Source organism: Triticum aestivum, chromosome 2D, assembly GCF_018294505.1.
Source record: "Triticum aestivum cultivar Chinese Spring chromosome 2D, IWGSC CS RefSeq v2.1, whole genome shotgun sequence".
NCBI lineage: Eukaryota > Viridiplantae > Streptophyta > Magnoliopsida > Poales > Poaceae > Triticum > Triticum aestivum.
Genome location: NC_057799.1, coordinates 518,526,465 through 518,546,738, shown reverse-complemented (window position 1 = coordinate 518,546,738; position 20,274 = coordinate 518,526,465). Strand labels below are relative to the sequence as shown.

Here is a 20,274-nt window from a genome sequence, read left to right as displayed (position 1 = left end):
CTCCGCAGCGTCGCCAGAGCAAGCGCCACCGCGACGAAGAGTAGGCTGGAGGAATTTATTCCACCTCATCGGCGTCGTCCCCATTCGAGCACCAATGCTTGGAGAAACTACCCTAACAACCCTATCTACAACGGCCGCGCGGTCGACAATGGTCTCCCCCACCTCTCGGCGCCAAGAGGCCACCAGAGGCGGGGGAGACAGGCGGCGACGGCCCGCTCGCGTCGCCTGTTTTTTCGCCTCTGGGAACCGTCGCTCTACGCACGTGGGCAGTGCAGGCGCCTACAACCAAAGCAAACCTGTAATAAAGTTTTAGCATGCTTGTACTTCGACAAAAGTGAAATATTGCTTCCTCTGCAAAAAAAGGGTGAAATATTGCTTGTGAACTAATTTTTTGTTGGAAGAACCAAGGGGAATATAACACTTCTCAACCTAAAAAAGAGAGAAATATAACACTTTCCTTGAATCAGTAAAACAAAGCTTGGGCCACGAGACCATTGATATTTTTTTTTTCGAATCGTTAGAATACCGCTAAAAACAACCTGGAGAATCTGACATGGACTAGGAGTAACATTGTCTACAAGGAGGGCAGGCTGGGGAGGGGGGTCGTTAGGCTTGGATTAGGGTTGCACTTGCAGGTCTGTATAGGGATGATAATACAAAATGATATGTACCAGTGAATGAATGTGGCAGGCAGACACTGCTGCAGTGCACCTGTCGAATTTGACTAATTGCCACCAGCATGGACCGGCTGATTTGAAAAACCAGTGATGCTTGAGCCTTTGGCTAGCTATTTGGCATCGATCTGACACATCTGTAATGCAGGATGGACAGAGGCTCACAGATCGGTATTAACAGAGGCTCACAGGTCGATATCATGGCAGAAGATCTCGCGAAAGGAAATGCTGACGTGAATCACCAGCACAAATTATTTCTCGTCAGTTCTCAACCTGACGGTCAGCTTTGCTACAGTATTGTTCATCAATACATGTAGAAAAAGTTACATTTTTTGTTTGTTCCTGCAAATTAGAGTTATTCCCTGCGCCATAAAAAATCTTGGAATCGTTAATTTTGAAATAGGAACCTTTCTCCTTCAAATACTCAACTCAACTTGAGATAGCTGACCACACATGCCATTTGGTGGAACATTTCTCAATCGAGCCTCGATTGCTATGCTCTGCGCGCTTCTTGTACACGCAAGCACATTATGGCTGGAATAAAGCAACTCAAGCGATCAAACCGTAGCTGATTGGCACCAAACATGACATTGGTTTCTCGCATGAAACAAATACAAACCAGAAACCATGGAACTGGCAGTAGTAGCTGACACTAGAAACACAAGCTACTACACTGGTCTACGAACATCTCTCACGCTTCCTTCTCCTCGCGGCAATATCGACTAAACTAGTACTAGCTCAGTAAACTTAACTAATGTACAGCCTATCTTTCTATAGAGATTACTCCGCCTCTATAAATGATCTAAACCCTCACAGTTCCTTCAGCCACGGGTAACAGATGGATATGTACACTGAAATGCTTTGTAAAATCCCCGAATATTATGTAGTTATCAAGTTTGCTCATTTGAAGGCGGAGTCTGACTTTGTTCGATCCGCTTCATGGTTTTTTGAGGAGGGCCACACAGACTCAACACAACCTGAAACATTCATCAATTATAGGGCTCAGCTAAGCTCCTTATGCAAATACCTGGAGACAATTAAGAGACGATAGGTAATTAAAATGCTAACCGGTAGGAAGATAAGCCCATGCAGAAAGCCAATGAGGACGAGTGCCAGGTACATTTGGAAGTAATACACCTGCAGCCATTCGGATTAAACAAAGGTGATTCAAGCTAAACTCCAATAGGGATACAGAACTAAGAAGTGTGGGCTAAGATGTATGATGTACCACAAAAACTTCAGATTTTGCAAAACGTAGGACAATAACTCCTACAAGTTTGGTCAAGGTAATTCCACTGAAAATTCAAGACAGTGGGTCAGAATAAGATATAATAAAATTATAAACACCACAAGCAGATTCAGACATATGGCAAAAAACTGCAACTGGACTGCCATGAATTTATCCGCAACACTGGAAAACTTTCTTATGCGAAATAAAATTGTGAACTGTTTATATGTAACACTCACTAAGGCACGTATATGCTTACTCACATACATCTCGGACAATCTAGGACAAGCTGCAAGCGACTTATTCAATTGATATTACTATCTCTTTACCCAACGTAACATTGTCCCAATAATGTGAACAGTAATGAGGCTAACCTGAATACAGAAGCACCCATCGTCGATAGAGCCTGCCTTACACGGTTTTCTCTATCCCCGATGCCTATCTGTAAATTAAAAGGTGAATATGAAGGGTTCAGGCATGATATGGAAAAAAGGGACAAGATAAACATGAAGAAATTATACCATTGAAAAGTAGAAACACATCAGAACTTATTTCCATGGTCCTTCATTTGGGATGGGTTTGGGTGTCAGCCAACTGGTTTGTTATTGTTGCTCTTTGTTTTTTAGTTACTCTAATGTCATGCAGACCGTATAGAGAATCAAACTACTTTCACATTTCAAAGTAAACTGCTAAATCACTGATAGCAGATGATAAAAGTTTCAAGTGACAGGAAGAACAAATTTAAATGTTTTTCAAGTTTATTATGGCCAACATTCTAATTACCACAGGACTCAGCTAAACTGGAAGATTTCGAAATGGCATTTCCAAATGTACAATGCACCTACCATAAAGGCATGTGTGATATGAACACAGAATTCAACAGCAATTCCTATCGACATAACAAGGTTTACAATAGAAATTGCATTGAGCTGAATTCCAAGGACAGCCATCACTCCCTGCCAAAAGTTTGAAAGATGTCAAATCTTGATAATGAAAATAACAATTAAATAATTTAGCATTGAAACTTGAATTCTAGAACTACTGTAGAAACTAGAAAATACAGAATAGCTTTACATTTGCAAACTCAATCACATATGCCAATAATACTGTACCAAGGTAATGTGAAACCATCTTTTGATTTATGGGTGTTTCTTATTTGTCACAATTATTCTACAATATAGTACCAATACATAATGCATAGCTAATTAAGCCAACTGCTTTCACCAACAGTTGAACAAATCCTATATATTTTAGCTAATTGTTGACATGAAGTCACCACAGTTCTACTCTGCAACCACTTGTATTTAAAACATAGCTAAGTTCTATCCAATATCCATTAGAGCCATCAGTTGCTATGAATTGAAATACATAATCAGAAGTAGTAGTACATATTGGACAGGAGAGAGACAAACATACCATCAGATCCAAGACTATCATGGCCAGAACAATCAAAATGATTGCTGAAGCCCACAAACTGAAATGGACAGAGGTAACAAATTATCACAATCTACCGACTCGAAGAGTAACAGAAAATAGTTAGTGCTAAGTTTCTGAAAGGAGTTGCTGACCTGCTGGTGACTACGAAACAAACAACAAATACTGCACCTGTTAATTTTTGCATAAGAATGAACTGTGTCAAATCTCAAATTAAGGTACAGACATTACAACAAAAATATTTAATTATGTTTATCATGATTATATTTGTTATGGTTGTAGTTATGATTGTCAGGTGGTCCCAGCACTAGACCATAGTTACTAGCCAGCTTTCGTGAAATTAGTGTCGGTAGAGCAGCAATGCGCAAGGAAAGGGAATAGAGAGAACTTCTTGCTAGACCTTCATTGAATGGAACCATCCCCTTATATTGAGGGGTTACAACTCAAGTGGACCAAGTTGAGCCAACATTTCCTGATTGAAACTCATCCAATCACTCCTAATTCAAACTCTTATCCCTAACTTATGTCAAAATGGTATGGTCGCTAATACCAGAACCAACTAAGGGGGTGTTTGGTTCAGAAGTCCTAGGACTTTTTCTAGTCCCAGGGACTAATCAAAAAAGACTCTCTAGTAGAGTCTTTTTCTAGTCCCAGTAGAAAAAGTCCCTCCCGTTTGGTTCCTAGGGACTTTTTAGGGACTTTTTCTAGTCTCTGGGACTAAAAAGTCCCTGAACCAAACACCCCCTAATTAGACCAGTTCAACAGCCGACAGTGATACGTCAAACTTTTGGTTCTTCAGCGCACTGTGGTGAGGCAATTCTTGAGAACACATCAAAATAAGCTGGTTTAGCAGGGATGTCTATACTGTGCATTCATACTAGGAGAGAGAAATAAGTTACTTCTATCTGATACCAAAGCAAAAATTTCAGAGAAAATGAGATCCGCGAGAACTATATCATAAGAATATGCAAATAATCTGAAAAACTGCAAATGCAATAAGTAACTAACCAAGGCAAACACATATATTCATGATGGCTGTCTTCCATACGCTGAGGTATTGCTCAAAAAATATATGGAACACTGAATATGGGAAAATTTCCATCTGCACAAAGATGTATAGACTGTTACAAGATATATCCAAGCAATAGCATTCAAAGCGAAAGCTAACAATAATCAGTATGAAATATAGAGTGAAACATATAGTGGAGTAGTTATTATGCCATAAAGCTTAGCTACAAATACAAAATTCACACATACTCCCTCCGTTCCAAAATAGATGACTCAACTTTGTACTATAAAGTTAGTACAAAGTTGAGTCATCTATTTTGGAACGGAGGGAGTACTTGTGTGTCTTTGAATAGCTAGTGGCTGCTAATATTTACGTCAGCATCTGGGGATAATGTGTTCAATAAAGGCCCAAATAATCAAAAATTCAGGATGTACTGGCTAGTCCTTCTAATAATCCTAGAACACTGCTAGAACCATATGGACAGTAACGATCTATTAAACCTTCGCCAACAGGGAAATTCCATGGTTCCTATTAATATGTGTAATTATAATTAAGAGTGAAACACAGCAAATCGTTTTTTGTGTGTATGTTTTCACGGCAATAACTTCAGTATATTTGGGTCAGTATTTTTAAAACGTCCTTTAATATCATCATCATCTAAAGAATGGATGCAGGCAAATTACCTGTAAATCTTTGGACATTTGAGAGCTGAAGTCCCGAGCAGCTCTCAATGAGTTAACATAGTCAGTCTACAAAAAATATCAATATTACTTAAACTTTACCATGTTGGAAAGGAAAATGGTGATAATTATGATGGGCGGCATGCTAATCCATACCTGTTTATTAAGGGGAGTATGGTACGTACGGAACGCTGATGCTTGTATAATGCCATTTTCATAACCTGACAAACAAACAGGGTTGCCAAATATATCAGTGGATAATTAATAGTATTATAATTTCAGTCGGTCAAAATGCAAGCACGTTTAATGCAAAAATAATACTATATATCTCAACTGATTAAAATGATTCACATTTATAAATATATGATATTTCTTTGGCATGTTCTCTAGCATGATCAAATATTGAGATGGTACATAATTGGCATACACCACATACCACTGTGGTCCAAACTTGTAGAATAAGCTCCTTTTCCCCCTTTAGAACAGTCACTTGATGGCAGTGCATCCAGAAACCATGGAAGTTTCTCTCTAAATTGTGTTGTGGATGGACGCCCATTGTGTAAGTCCGAATGTAGGAAACACTGAGACAAAAGCATAACTAGTAGATCAGAAGTAAATCACTTCTACTTAACATGTATCTATTGATATGTAAACTGTGGTTGGAATATACTATTTCACACTACACATAATAGGGCACAGCAGTGCAAATGCAGCTCTCTGAAATTGATTAAGACGCTAAAAGGACTATCACAACTGAAAGATAGTAGATAGTAATACCGTTGTACAATTATTGCACGCTCCATTTGAACTGCATGAACCTGAATCTTGATCAAGTTGACAGCAAGGAGGCTGCAAAGTAGAAATTCAAGTGACATTAGCAAATATGCTAACATACAACCAGTTCATATTTTCTCAGGACTCAAATTGAGCGTTTTTGTTTCTCCCAGAGAGGGATGTGTCCATTGCTTCAGAAGAAATTGCTTTTTTTCCAGCTAATACAAATATAGTATGAATGTGCTGCAACCATAAAGGGGGTTCAGGGAAAAGTTCTGAACCTGATCATCTGGAGGGCAATAATTTCCATTAACAAATTTTCGACAGCATCCAAATGCTTCGGGAGACATCCATATTAGGAAGTCATCAAGCCATGAGGCAGCAGGTTTTGCTATGTAACTTGTTTCGGGAGATAAAGATTGTCTTGCTATCTGCAAGGTAGCAACCACCATGTTAAATGGAGGGCAGTGTTATCAACATATGATGAACATCTATACATGATTATCAAAATCACATCGGTTAAGTTGCATCAGGAGCCGGTAGCTTTACAGTAACAAAGCTCGCCTTTAAAATGTATTCTGCAACTAAATTAAACTAGCAAATCAATCAATCATTTCATACTGAGTATTACTGCGGAAAAAATTAGTCAAGAGACAAACAATTGTATACCTCATTCAGAAGAGAGTTTGAATTACACTGGTTGATGGAACATATCTGATTAGTATTTTCCGATGCAGAGCTGGAAACAGTGCAACACATCAGAAATCAAATTGTTGTTTATTTCAGTTAGGCATGCAACTCAGAAGAACTCTACAAAATCGCCTCTTTCTAAAGGCATCACTGCAACAGTAGCAGCCAATGCAGAAACATGAGAAACTTGGTTTTCAACTTTTGAATAATTATTTGAGTTAAGCATGCAACTCAGAAGAGCTCAACAAAATTGGCTCTTTCAAAAGGCAACACTGCAACAGTAACAACTCATGTAGAAACATGAGACTTGGTTTTCAACTTTTGACATATCCAGAACAATCTAAAGACAAGAATGTAGTGGATAACAGTAAGAAAGCACAACGGGTCAACGATATGACAAGGAATATTCAGCCATGTTTGTTTGTTTCCATTGTATAATCATGCTTCTTCAAACATGCAGAAAAAATGTGTAGAACTATTTTACTTCTAGTTACCTGTAATTGAAGTTCTTCACAACAAAATACAGTGGCGGACCAACTTTCATATACTTCTCAAGGTCGTCAAAGTAACCCTGTAAACATTATAATGAGCATGATTCTAAAAGAAATACAAAGAGAAACAATTAAGGCTTAAGCTACAGAAAATGCAAGTGATAGTTTGAACCTGTAAATAAGAATCTCGTGGAAGAACGATTTTCTGCTCCAATCCTGGTTGTAGTCTAGTTGACATTGCCTAGTTAGGACAAAAGAAACACAATTTTGTTAACCACACATGCCCATACTCAAAGTCAAGAAAATGTAAGTGGTTCTGTCTCATGTAGTAGTTTTTCCCAAATCTGTGGTAGTTAACCACTAGATTTGCAACATGAAACCAGACAAGAACAAACATCACCACACTGTAGTGAATTGCTCCATATTGATGGTCAGCAAGATTTATCAGAAATACAGACAGAATAATAAGTTGATGATCCATCAGAGAATTTCAATGAAAAAATAGACTTGGCAAGTAGATAGCACACTCATATTTCACCAGATATAAAGCTGTTGGTAGTGAAGCTAATAGGAGGAACAGATATTAATCATGATGCTGTGCAATGTGCATGCAGAACATGTGAGGACTTACAATGCTTGCAAATGCTAATCCAACAAATACAGCAATCACAATAAACTTCACTGGTCGGTAACCGAGGATTGGCCCATGAACATCCTATATGAAAACAAAAAAAAACTATAAGTTATGAATGAACATAAAAGAAAATTGTGAAAAACTTAAACATGGTTTAAAACATGAGCTTAACTTTAACATAAGAACAAGCTTAACTCTGGTAAAATATGTAGTGTTTACCTTCATATAGCGTGCAACAAAGTGAAGCCGCTGGTGGCCACCATCTTAATTTTTGAATACATTAGAAAGGGAAACAATTACAAATGAGCCACAATGAACAAGCATTTACTGCTATAACTAATCTTCCTTTTAGCAAAGCAAACGTGGAATTTTATTTAGACACTTACTGTCACCAGCAACAGTGCTCGATTTAAGTCTTGCACAAGGAACACAATCAATCCTGCCATCTTCTGCCCTCCTAAAATCATATACAATAAGGGCTACGAAGGCTGTCACTTGGAGAACGAAATCCAGAAGAACTGCCATTGCTGCACAAGATAGTGGATTGGAAACCCCAAAAGGAAGTGCCAATTATAGATACAATCAAGGAAACGTAAAGAAACCAACCGGCAAACATGGAAAATGCTCTGGTGGCAGGCATTGGATTGATTGCACTGACAGAAAAAGCTAAAACTTCAGCCAAACTGGCTAACGTAATGGATGGCCCAACTTCCACCAATGCATTACTTATACGTTCTTCCAACACTATCCCATCTGGTTGTCGCTTGACAGCATGCACAAGGATACACATGTTGTCCACACCGACCTAGCCACAATCACATCCATCAGTTTCATCTAGTGGCAGAATGATAAGAATGTGTATCTTTTGAACAAAGTACCGATCAAATGAAGTAGCAATATGAATAAATCGTCAATTCCTCTTAAAAAGATATGGTAAATGCCCAAGAAAATATTTCCTAAAAACAGATAACAAACTCAATGGCAGGCAATGCAACATAGACATCAACTGGGTTCACCTATGTAGGAAGCGTGGTTAAAATAAATTACACAAATACTAAACATCAAGTTTTCAACAACGAATTAATGTGATAATGGTTCATGGAAATCAATTTTCAGAAGAGATAATACAATAATCAGCACGAAGAAGCTATGTTCCAATTCAAATGTGTAGAGCGCAAATGCATAATGGTTTTTCTTTCTTTTAATGCAGCAAAACAAAGAAATACTGGAAAGGTGCATTGGATTGATGAAGAGAAAAACAGTCACACTATTGTGCTACTAGAGGCAGAAGACTTACAGCCAGCACAAGAAAAGGAATTACTTCCATTATGATTAGAGTTGACTTCACTCCAACAGCACTAAAGAATCCCATTGATCCTAAAACTGAAAGCATCACTAGGACAACGCCAGATAAGCCAAGCAGCACCTGCAATTTATCTCATCAAATGAAACATAATGCAACACATGTTTGACATAATTAAATACTCCATTTCGAGATCTGGTAAATAAATTAGCTCTTCAGAAGGAAACTTGAGATCAAACTATTATAGATCCAAAAGACAAATTTCTAGTTCCGTCCCAGAATAGAAGATGTCAAATTTGACATCTCCCACTTCTATAATTATGTGATTTCAATATCGGCCACAATTAAAATATGTCGTCCCAACAGCAGTACTGCCGACCACTGCACTGTTTATATTTACTAAATGTATGGTCAGCAAACATGAATATATGAGAACTGGTCTTTAGATAACTCACAAAAATGCAATCATAAGGAACAAGATACTCCGAGTAGATCGAAACAATTAATCATGGGACAAAATTGTATTATACCACTCCTGAATTTCAAACATATGAACTTGCCACTAACTCAATTAAAGTATTTTTTAGGCGGAGGAGTGGAAAATAAAAATATTTTCCCATCATTGATTATCATATTCATACCTTTGATGAGACAAATAATGCCCACAAACGAGAAGGACGGTCTCCAAGTGTGAATGATATGTACGCAAACATCACAATATAGCTTATCTGATATCAATCAAATGGCACAAATAAAAATCACAACATGTAGGCAAACAGGATATACTACAAAATGGAAAAGATTTTCACATATATTTACCACTATTGTAATTGCGTCAGCTGTACTCTCTCTGTTTAATTCATCTTTGATAGAGCTCTCGGATGAAAAGGATAATGTAAGGTTCTGTGCTAGTACCATCGGCAGTATTTCTTCCTGCAAAAAACTCTCAAAAGTCATCAGATGTAATTCCTGGCTCAAGTGAAATATATAAACCGCTAGAGTATGCACCTTCTTCTGAAGTTAAACCAAAAGCTACAAAAACACTGTAGGTAGAAACTCTAGCTAGAAATTAAGTGCTAAAGGCTTTAATCCAAACATGAAAGAGTTAACTTCATACAATATTAATCACTATACTGTGCATGCAAATGGCATTAGCATACATGAAATGACCTTTTGCTAGATTCAGGCATCTCGGGCTTCAACGTGAGTCGGCTCACTATATTACAGGAGAAAAGAACGGAAACAATAATGCTTCTACTAAATCTCCTGGAATATGAATCTGAACACTCTTAATCCGCATTATCAAAGTTGCTTCCCATTGCGTATTTCCTCAGGATGTAGGGCAATGCATAGTCAATCTTATCTACCGGATTCTTCATTGGAGCAACTTTCTCTGCATAGTTTACTTTACTATCCTCAAACGAGATTTATTCGTTCATTCCTTAAGGAGGTGTTGTGTGGAAGTATTCAAATATGTCGTGGGACTTCTTAAAAGTAAATGTTAGAGAATGAACTTATATAGAGCATGTATCAATTGACGGTAAAATTCTACTGTAAACTGCTTGTTGAGCACATAAGCTCAGAAGGTGAGAGTTCCAAACCTTAACAAGATTAATATATGCCCTTTCCCAAGCCATAGCCTTTGCATTCTCTTGTCCTGTTGTCTCAACCTTGTTGTTCACTGGATATGTTATTACAAATGCAGAAGCCTGTGAAGTAATAGGAAGTTAGTAAGAGAGGTGGGATAATCAGTAAAATATTGTTTTTGGCCAAAAAAAGCATAGCATTTTACCTCGGTGAAATTGCTACCTGGAAAACCACCTAATATTGTACTAGGGTCAATAGGTGATTGAAAAGTGCTCAAACATGTCTCTTCAGAACTGTAATGCTGCAATACAGCAGATATTGTTTAGTGTTTAGATACAACTAGCTGACAAACCTAGCTAGTATCACAATATTCATTGTTCAGCATGAATTCATCAATAGTTTACGAAGGTCTGCGTTGCAACAAAAAAAAGGAAATTGTCCATAGGAAAAGAGATTTCAACTGTGGATATTTACCTCAAAGCAAAATTTAGCATGATCTATACCTAAATCATCATGCTTTTTAGGATCCAGCTGGAAATACTGCAACAGATACCACCATTTTAATATGATTGCTCAGAAGTACGCATACGGAACAAAATATAATGATAGAAAAGGATTATATAGATTCTAGAGAGAACAAGTTAGTTCCATATACAGAGTACAGACTAGACAATACAAAATCATCACCTGCAAAACACTTTGGGTAGCACAATCTGTACTGAGTGGCTTTAGGCAGATATCAGCAAGGGATACTGTCGATCCAGAATAATTGGCACGTAGATCATCAATCTTTGCAATTAAAAAATGACATTAGAATCAATAAGCAGTTGCAGTGCGAAATTTACATGACTGGATTCCATACCTTTTTCTGAATCTGAAATAGCAATTTGAAATTGTTATCATTTACTATTGTGGGAGCTTCAAGCTGGTCAGATGCGGAAGTGGCTAATACAAGCTGCAGTCAAAACAGTAATTAACCAAATATTACTCATTGCAATAGTCGCCTTCAAAGCCTTCAAACGTAAAACCCAACAAAGAAAGATAGACAAGAAGTTAAGATCAACACAGCAAACATGTTAATATGCAGGAACAAAGTCGGTATACAATCTGTAACAAGTGTTCATCTAGTTGAACAAAAACAAAGCCATGAGAGTTGAAAAGACCTGCTCAATCCTATAAAATGGTGCAAGATGACTGTCAAAATATTGCTTTTCATAGGCAGTCTGACTTCCAGGGCTAACCCAAAGCTGCAAAAAGAAAACAATCAACTCAGAAATCTCTGAAATGTATTTATTCACAGTCCTGGTAAATACACGCCAAAAACTTTTGAGTTCCAAATGGTGTTAATTCATCCCCTGGACCAGATGGTTGTCACTTTTCCGACTTCTTTTAAAAAACACTCATAAAGGGTAGCAATCATCCCCACACAAAAAAAGGAGCAATCTCAAATACTAAATTTATTTATATAAATGACCACAAGTTACACAAAAATCGTAGTTACAGACTCAAAGGTAATCCATTGTGAGCATGTTTATTGACAGATTTGATCTCCGTGTTTCTATTTTGCTGACACATATTTTTCACAAGTATTAAAAAATACATGTTTATGACCTTTGCCCACTAATGTTCACAGGATTAAGAACTTTAACGTCCTTTTTGGAAGGTAAAATGATAAAGTTATCTGAAAATGACCATAAGCATAAAGGACACAGAACACCATAAAAGTCCAAATTGATTCAAGAAAAAGCATAGCCAACAGTAAAATTGAAATTTTATAAAATGTACAGCAATGTATTTCCTTTTTATTTACTGTGATTTTATTTTAATGAACATTTCCGCGTAATCAATCAAAACTGTCAATGGATTTCCATTTTTTTCCATGCTTCAGACCTAATAATTTTTGTGAGTTGTAAGAGAATACTATTGCCTTGTCAAACTTATATTAAAGTAATTACTCGTAAATACAGACAGACAAAATGTTAACTATATTTGTCAGTCTCATAACAATTCAAATTCCCCCATTATATACAATTATCAGAATTTCAGAAACGGTAGAAGAATTGTAGCTATCATACGATGATAAATTGAGTACCTTTTCCGGTCGTGTTTCCACCTTGAAACGGATAAGACCAATGCATAATAGGATAGGGACAAGTAAGGATGCACATAACACAAGAAGCGGGTGTCTAGTAACAAAAACTCCATGCCTCCTGCGATACTTTCAACAGATTAACATGAAGCCTAAATACTAATAATATATAGTTTATCTGAATATAACTGGAGACCGAGTCCAACCTAAAGAAGGTTGACATGTAAGTTTGGACAATAGAAGATGATGCAGCTTTGGGCACCTGATATAAAGAGAAATTATTAGACCGTAGCAGCTTCATATTAAAAATGATGAACACTAGAGAAAAATGCTAGAAGGAACCAAAGACAAGTACTCTAAGTAAGCAAGCAAGCTCTGGCTCTCAAAAATGATTTGGCAGAAAAGAACCTGAGCAGAGTTTTCAGGAACATTGCCATTGTTGTTTGACTTATCATCAGCATTCTTTGGTGGTTTTGTTTGTGAGGGGAAGCCCGTTCTTCCTCGTGTTCTGTATAATAGGCCCCACAATAAAATTGCGCACAAAAATACAATGTACACAACCACTAGTGAGAAGTCCAAGCATTCGGCCTGTGTAATCAAATGATAAGAGTTCAGGATACAAAATAATGAAAATACTCGACATGGAAAAGATGAACCTTCATAACATATGCCCTAAAATGTTGTTATGCTGCCAAATTTTGGATTCGTATACTCTAGTTTAAAGTTCAAGGCTGCAGTAAGCTTTTAAGTTGTATGAGAAACAAGAAAAGGGTCAAGTTCTACACAAGGTACATGGACAAACTAAGGTATTTAGCACCTACGATGATGGTTATATTTTTTTCAAGATATAGTAAATCATTTGATTGCTAGAGTTGAAGGTTATTAATACTTCCCACAAGCAAATTGTGCAGGTATCCACACCGACACATCTACCCCGTATCATCACTACTACAACACATGTTCTGTGCCAATTTCTCTGTAATAGTAGTATCACTTTTTAAAGAATTAGTACCACATGAGTATGTTACACAACTGGCTTGATACAAGGAGGACCACCTGACATGTGATGTGCCAATTAACAAGGGAAGCCATAGTCCTCATCTATCATTCATGCAAAGTTTTGGTTATTTACTAGGGCAGTAGCACTGCAAACTCTGCCAATTGCCACAAGATGAACAATGAAGTCAAACTTTTGACATTAGAACTAACATTATTTTTGTAAATAACTAGATTAGTTACTTGAAAATAATTTGGTTAATTTTTTTATCGGATAGTAATTTTACAATATAAATTTGGTTGGGTTTAATCAATATAGTCCAATAAAAACTAGAGGTCATGCCTTTGGAGACCGCTTGAATGTGCACAAGTACAACTGGAGGTAACAGAAAATGCATGGTATTAGCCGTGCATTTTTTCATAAATGTAGATAAATAGCTGCTACCTTTAGAGAACCCATTTTGACTGAACAGGAAGTTTCAGTCTTCGACTGAGGCAACAAGGATCCCATGCAAACTGAAGAAGAAGGACAATCGCCACATGAGCAGCCCAAAGATGGATCTCCACAAGAATAAACTGTAGTATTTAGCGGCTTCACCCCAGATGAATCACTCAAATCAGGTCGGTATGTTATCAAATAAGGTGACCCAGGCTCATTAGGATTTGCCTGACGCCCAAGAAATGCAAACCACTCTGCAGTAGCAAGTGTAGACGTCAATAATTATAATGATATACTGCAAAGAACGGATGCATGCAAATTACCATGTATTATCAGCATGTCATTACCACGGTTAAAATTATCGACTGAAAAAACTAACTCAAACCATATCCAGATTGCAATAATAATAATTAATAGTGCCAAGTCCAAATGCAGGAAACAAATATACATAGTTTATTATCAGGCTATCACTACCAAACCTTAAAATTACCAACTGCAGAAACTAGTTCACAAGCACATCCAGGGTGCAAGAAGCCAAGAATAATAATTAATAACACCAAATAGAGTTTCTCAAAGAAATGCATCAAAGCTTCCTAAAAGGTTACTACCCTCTACATGCTACTAATCTTTAGACCAAATCGTGTCATCTTCTTTGTCTAAATTATCAAAGCATTGCAAGTGACTTGGCAATCAGAGTTTAACTTCACAATCAGGGAAAGCAACGCTAGTTTAGCCCTTTAGCCTGCCTACAAGAATCTTAATTCTAGGAGGGATGCTAGCAAATCTGGTATGCAAGCTTTAGGCTGCCAGCCTCCATAAATCACTCCAGAGTCATGGCCAAGGTGGCAAATGAGACAGCTCAAATCATTGTTTCTTTCCTTTCCCCATCTTCAAGGACGATGATCCTAGGGATGCTTCTGATGCCGTGCCTCCTCGTCACGTCCTGGTTGTCGTCACTCGTCAGTGTTGAGCCTAATGTGACACATGGCATATAACATGGATAAATCTGATCATAGGGAGCATCAAGTAGCACTAGGAGGGACCAAACCATGGTGCTCAGAACTCAACAAAATCCACCACTTCACAGTCAACAATTTTGGTCACTGATGATTGAGAGGAGGAAAGCTGGGGGTATTTAGGTCTTGTAGCAAAACATTGAGGGTATTAGCATTTTATAAAATTTAGTGTTATTTTCAGTGTCCAGTGATTGCAGTAGCATTGCTCAAATTATAACTTGTAATGGCATTTATCCAATCACACCATTGATAAGTTCACTACAATGATTTAGCCTAATACCTTTGTAAGTTTTAGCACCTCCACCAAGAAAATCCATTGCGCGTGTGTTCAGAGTGCCAAACTTAACTTCCTTACAAGAGTTGTATAACTCTTCACCATAGTTGCTTGTTATGTAGTAATCTATACCATCAACAGTTGTAATGTTATCAACCTGAAAAAGGTGCAGAACAGTGTAGCTTGTTATTTCGATTAAACATGAGAATTATATATGAATATTTCATTTTGGCATGTTAAAATGTGTGGGGGTGACCATAAGGAAACACAATAAAATACTGTTGTCGTGATAAGCTGAGAGAATTCAGACCTGTTTTGCTGAAGTCACGTTAATGAAGAGGCTTTGGTTTGGGGAACAAGACATTTCACAAAAGAGATTCAAGAAATTCCTCAAGCAAGCTGGGCATCCAACAAGAAATGGGACAGCCTGCAGAATTGTTGGAGTTAGCCTTTTACCACCAAATGAACTTTCTTTTGATTGAACATAGACATTTAGAATAGAGATTACCAAGAACAGGTTACATCATTTGACATGCGAAAAAGAATCAAGTTGGTCAACTTAGAAAAATAACCTTAAAATATAGTATGTACCAAATTGGCCACAATAGAATAGCGACGAACAGGGTCTATGAATATGACGGAAATGCATCTGTAAAATTTTCTTTTAGAACACAAATCTGTAATTTGCATGCAACAGGGAATAAAGAACTCACATGTAGCCACTTAACTGTGTTACAACATACTAGGAAGTACAGGAGGAATAACACAACAAATATCAGGGACAAGAAATAATCAACAACTAGAAATTTGCTGCATGAGGCTACAAGTCGACAAAAAACTGCTTTCCAAAAAAGTCCAGGATGAACAAGCAGAAATAATCTATTAAGTAGATACGAAAATCATCCTAAAACAAGAGCAGCATGTCTCAAAGTATTCAGCAGGTTCACTGCTTGCTGGTCACAAGTTCAGCAAAACATTGTTTGAACAAATCAATGCAGGTTAATATGAATACAATGGCAAAACCATTTTGCTAAGCTTTATTAACAAATTTCCCAGTGTGAAACAGTTAGTCTCTAAAATAAAGATGTGATGCGACCACACTGATATGATAGTTTAAATGAACAGTCCATATTCTTTTCAAAGCAGTCAGGACAATTACCTGTTGGACTTGTTGGTGTAATGTGTCGAACTGATCAACTGTACAACAGACATCACCAGTAATAGTGGGGCACAGACTCTGGATCCTTGTGGAAAACAAAGTATCTGGCTGGAAAAGCAATAACAGAACTTGATATAGTAGTAGACCACAACGGTGAAATAATGCAATCTTATGCGAAAATAAGATGGGCAGAGTATTATGCTGTCTGAATTAAAATCAATACTGCAAGATAACCGGATACTATCTGTCCTGCTCTGTCATATTCAAATTAAAGAGAAGGGTTCCATTGTCACCTTAACAGCTTTTGTTGCATTCACACAGTTTAAGACTTTTCCATCACTTCGATTTGCACAAATTCCATACATGGAACAGTACCCTTCTGCAGGTACTACCCTAAGGAAGCAAACACAGCAAAATTAGCACCAAGGGCTCCATGAGTACAAAATACCTCATTAAGCGGCAAAGTATTTTAAGTATATCAAAAATAGTAGCCTATTTCAGGACCTATTGTGTTCTTTAGTGATCTAACAAATGCTCATCTTAATTGAACATGTTGCCCTGATAAATTACCTTGGTGCACCATTCGATTGCTGTGCGCTTGTGGGATGTACAAGAAAAACTATCTGCATCATGGAATGAAAAACAAGGTTGTAAGGTTATCACACTATGGACAAACCATGTTAACCATACAATACATGAGTCACATCAAAGTGCAACCAAATCCACATGCATGAACACCAAACAACATTTGTAGAATGGGCTTCTTACATATCCTGTTATTGTGGAATGAAAAACAAGGTTGTAAGGTTATCACACTATGGACAAACCATGTTAACCATACAATACATGAGTCACATCAAAGTGCAACCAAATCCACATGCATGAACACCACACTACATTTGTAGAATGGGCTTCTTACATATCCTGTTATTCTATTAGTCCTCTAGGGAGCAACATGACCGCAATTTTATCCGGTGGCTTCAAATATATAAAATGAAGACAACACCTTTGAGCACCTAGGCAGGTGATGTAGATGCTACAAAGACAAGAATCTAGCAACATCTGAGAAGTTGGCACGAATCTGGTATGTTCTGGCCACCTATACAACCACTATAAGTGTCGAAACATTAATCAAAGTTTCATGTGAAACCGCCAAAACAGTTAGTGCGACTAAGGATTATTACAGCATGAATTTTTCATCCGTCCTGTACAGCAACACCCAGATGACATCTAACAAACAAAATTAGAACAGAGAAAGATAATTCAACAGTTAAGCCTCTAATACAGATAAAATAACATAGAGTGAGCTGCAGCAACATAAATACAATCTGAGGTTCTAGAGGAAAATGTCATGTTTGAAATGCCTGTGAAAATTCAGCTGGGCTGGGCTAGGAAAAATAGCAAAACAGTGAGCCATAAAATTCAGCTGGGTTGACCTACCAGCTGTCAACCAAAAGTGAACCATAAAACATCCGGTAACTTGGAGAGGAGACACAGGCAACTCCACATGGTTGGAATTCAGAGAAAACCGTTTGCAATTTGTTCAAAAGAGGGTCATCCGACCCAATTATAATCATAACGGTATACAAAGAGCACATTTCGAATCAAAATCCGTAAATGTTCTGAAATTCGGGGAAGTGCGGCATATTTAATCCTGTACAACCCAACCCAATCTACACGGTCACGGAGATAGCACACAGTTCGAGACAAACTATGAAACCGAGAAACGAAACCCCGGACAGAGAAGCAACCACCCCATCGAACACAATCAACTCGGGATAAACAAAACTGGGCTAAATTGACCTCTCTCCAACGCAGTAGCGGAAGCAGAAACAACCACTCAGGCACCAATAAGTCGAGGCCGCGTGGTTACAGACCTCCAATCCAAACGCACCTCGCATGTCAGAAACTAGTAGTGTTGCAGCAGATTTCCAACCCGATATGCTCCCAACCCTCCCGAATCCCAAAATCAGTATCGCAGGGGGAGGCTCGGGCTAACGACAAAGCAGAGGTAAACCAAAATACGCAGTAAATTTGAGGGGGGGGGTAATATCCAATTCCAAGCACAACCCATTACGTGTACGAGAAAAAACAAACGCAGTCCAATTACGGACGAAAATCGCACCTCCCTAATTTTAGCGAAACAAAAAAAAAACCACGAGTGATATTAGTAGTAGAAACTTCCGCACTAGTGACGCCATGGACGGGACGAAATTAGCAAGTCCACACAGGGATAGGCCGGAAGCCGCAGTGCTTAACCCCAGAAGCAGGACCAAAACCGAACCAAAATGGTCCAAAACACGAGGCACAGCGAGCAACCCCCACCCTAAGACGGCTGGCCCCTCGGAAAGGCGGCGGCGGCCGCAACGACGACCCCGCGCAGCACCCGCTAAGAAGGAGAGAGAGGGGGAGACCCCACCTGCAGCAGGGCCACCGCGGTGGCGAAGACGACGGCGCCGCCGGGGACGCCCCGCCGGCGTCCGACGAGGCCCATCTCCTCACGGGTTCCCTCCCCTCCCCACTCGATCCCTCGCCAGCGGGAGCACGGAATGCCGAAAACGGAGGGAGGTGGGAGACGAAGGGCGGACACGGTCCAGCGCCGCTGGGGGAGGAGATTGGACTTGTTTTTGTGGCGAACCGCACGACCGGGGTTTTATAACGCCGAGAGGCGAGAGCTGAGCTGCCGATCAGCTGCGCAGCGCGGTGGCGGGTGCCACCTCATGCCAATGCCAAGGGAATTTGCGGCCAGCTCCTCTCGTTTTCCTTCCTGGTGAGGGCTTTGGATCTCGCCACATGTTTTTTTCGGGGAGCGCGGTGGTGAAGTTGGGCCCGCGTGTCAGTGGGCATAAGGCCCAGCAGTTCGTTGGTCGTGTGGTTGCAGAAGATACGGTGGGACCGCTCGTAAGAGCGACGATAGCTGGCGGATTTGTTGGTGGGCGAGGCTGGCAAACCATCCGAGCAATCAAAGTAGTAGTAGTGCTGGTAATAACTCAGATAATTCTGTCACGTCAAAATTAGGAAAGCTACACGCGCACACTGGTTAACTGTGAAGCCTGTCATGTCCTTCTCCTAGCCGCTGCCATGCTTGTCTTCCCTGTTTGCCCTGCCATTCAACCCGCTGTTCACGGCACTGCTGGCTGCTGGGTATGGGGCGCACGCTCCGGCGTCCCAGATAAATCCGTCCGTGTTTCTTAAACAAGAAAACATATTTCTGGCGAACGAAAACTCTGGTGTTCGTATGCCCGCACAAGGGAAACAACCGCCTTCTCAGATTCCGCTGGCAGCTCTCTAATTTTTGGGCCCCGATACTTCTTTCTCTCCCGATATCGAGAAAAACAGCACCGCCGCTCCTCCCTTCTCCTCCTCCTGTGCACTTCCCCCAGATCCACCCCGCCCCCGGTCGTCGCCCGCGCTCCTGCAAGCCGCCGCCGACCTCCTCAGCCGGTCAACCGCGCCCAACGCCCTCCATTGTTTTCTCCCCCTCTCCTCACTAATCTCTCTCCGTTCCCAAACTACAGGACGCCATGGCCACCGGAGGCAGGGGACGCGACCGCGATGGCCCTGAGCTCGGCGGCGTGGAAGCCATTGGAGGCGCTGGCGAGGCCGAGGTCGGTGAGCATGGCAGCGGCGGTCGGGTGCATTGAGCGCAGGTAGGACTTCCTCATGAGTTGTTTTCCTCCAACGCCGGGGTGTGGATCTACGTGCGGGGGGCTGCAGCCGCCGCCACCGCCTCGATCCCGACCCCCTTCCCCCCGCTTCCCGGGGACAGACCCCGTCGCCTTCTCCCTTCTTCCTCG

At 39.6% G+C, this 20,274-nt stretch overlaps 1 protein-coding gene across 2 annotated transcripts; it reads right to left on the bottom strand.

Moving 5' to 3' along the window:
• Positions 1-1,246: 1,246 nt before the first annotated feature.
• Positions 1,247-19,197, bottom strand: LOC123054170 (NPC intracellular cholesterol transporter 1). 2 transcript variants are annotated; one of them, XM_044477878.1, is made up of 39 exons: positions 18,897-19,197; positions 17,048-17,100; positions 16,771-16,870; positions 16,478-16,585; positions 15,629-15,745; positions 15,325-15,475; positions 14,035-14,282; positions 13,002-13,181; positions 12,800-12,855; positions 12,597-12,714; positions 11,668-11,751; positions 11,367-11,459; positions 11,192-11,293; positions 10,979-11,044; positions 10,710-10,805; positions 10,519-10,626; positions 9,737-9,850; positions 9,559-9,645; positions 8,912-9,040; positions 8,221-8,419; positions 8,001-8,141; positions 7,834-7,877; positions 7,612-7,695; positions 7,153-7,221; positions 6,984-7,060; positions 6,469-6,538; positions 6,081-6,230; positions 5,803-5,874; positions 5,462-5,606; positions 5,182-5,246; positions 5,029-5,094; positions 4,345-4,438; positions 3,471-3,507; positions 3,319-3,376; positions 2,748-2,858; positions 2,277-2,344; positions 1,903-1,969; positions 1,743-1,811; positions 1,247-1,651 (listed from the first exon to the last, which is right to left on the bottom strand). In XM_044477878.1, the coding sequence occupies exons 1-39, from the start codon at positions 18,969-18,971 to the stop codon at positions 1,565-1,567; spliced, it is 3,858 nt and encodes a 1,285-aa protein (XP_044333813.1). In that variant the 5' UTR covers positions 18,972-19,197; the 3' UTR covers positions 1,247-1,564. The 2 variants fall into 2 exon arrangements, 1 of the variants encoding a protein (XP_044333813.1); XR_006426062.1 differs by lacking the exons at positions 1,247-1,651; positions 1,743-1,811; positions 1,903-1,969; ... (1 more) ...; positions 2,748-2,858; positions 3,319-3,376 and having other exon boundaries at positions 3,493-3,895; positions 4,081-4,438.
• Positions 19,198-20,274: the final 1,077 nt, after the last annotated feature.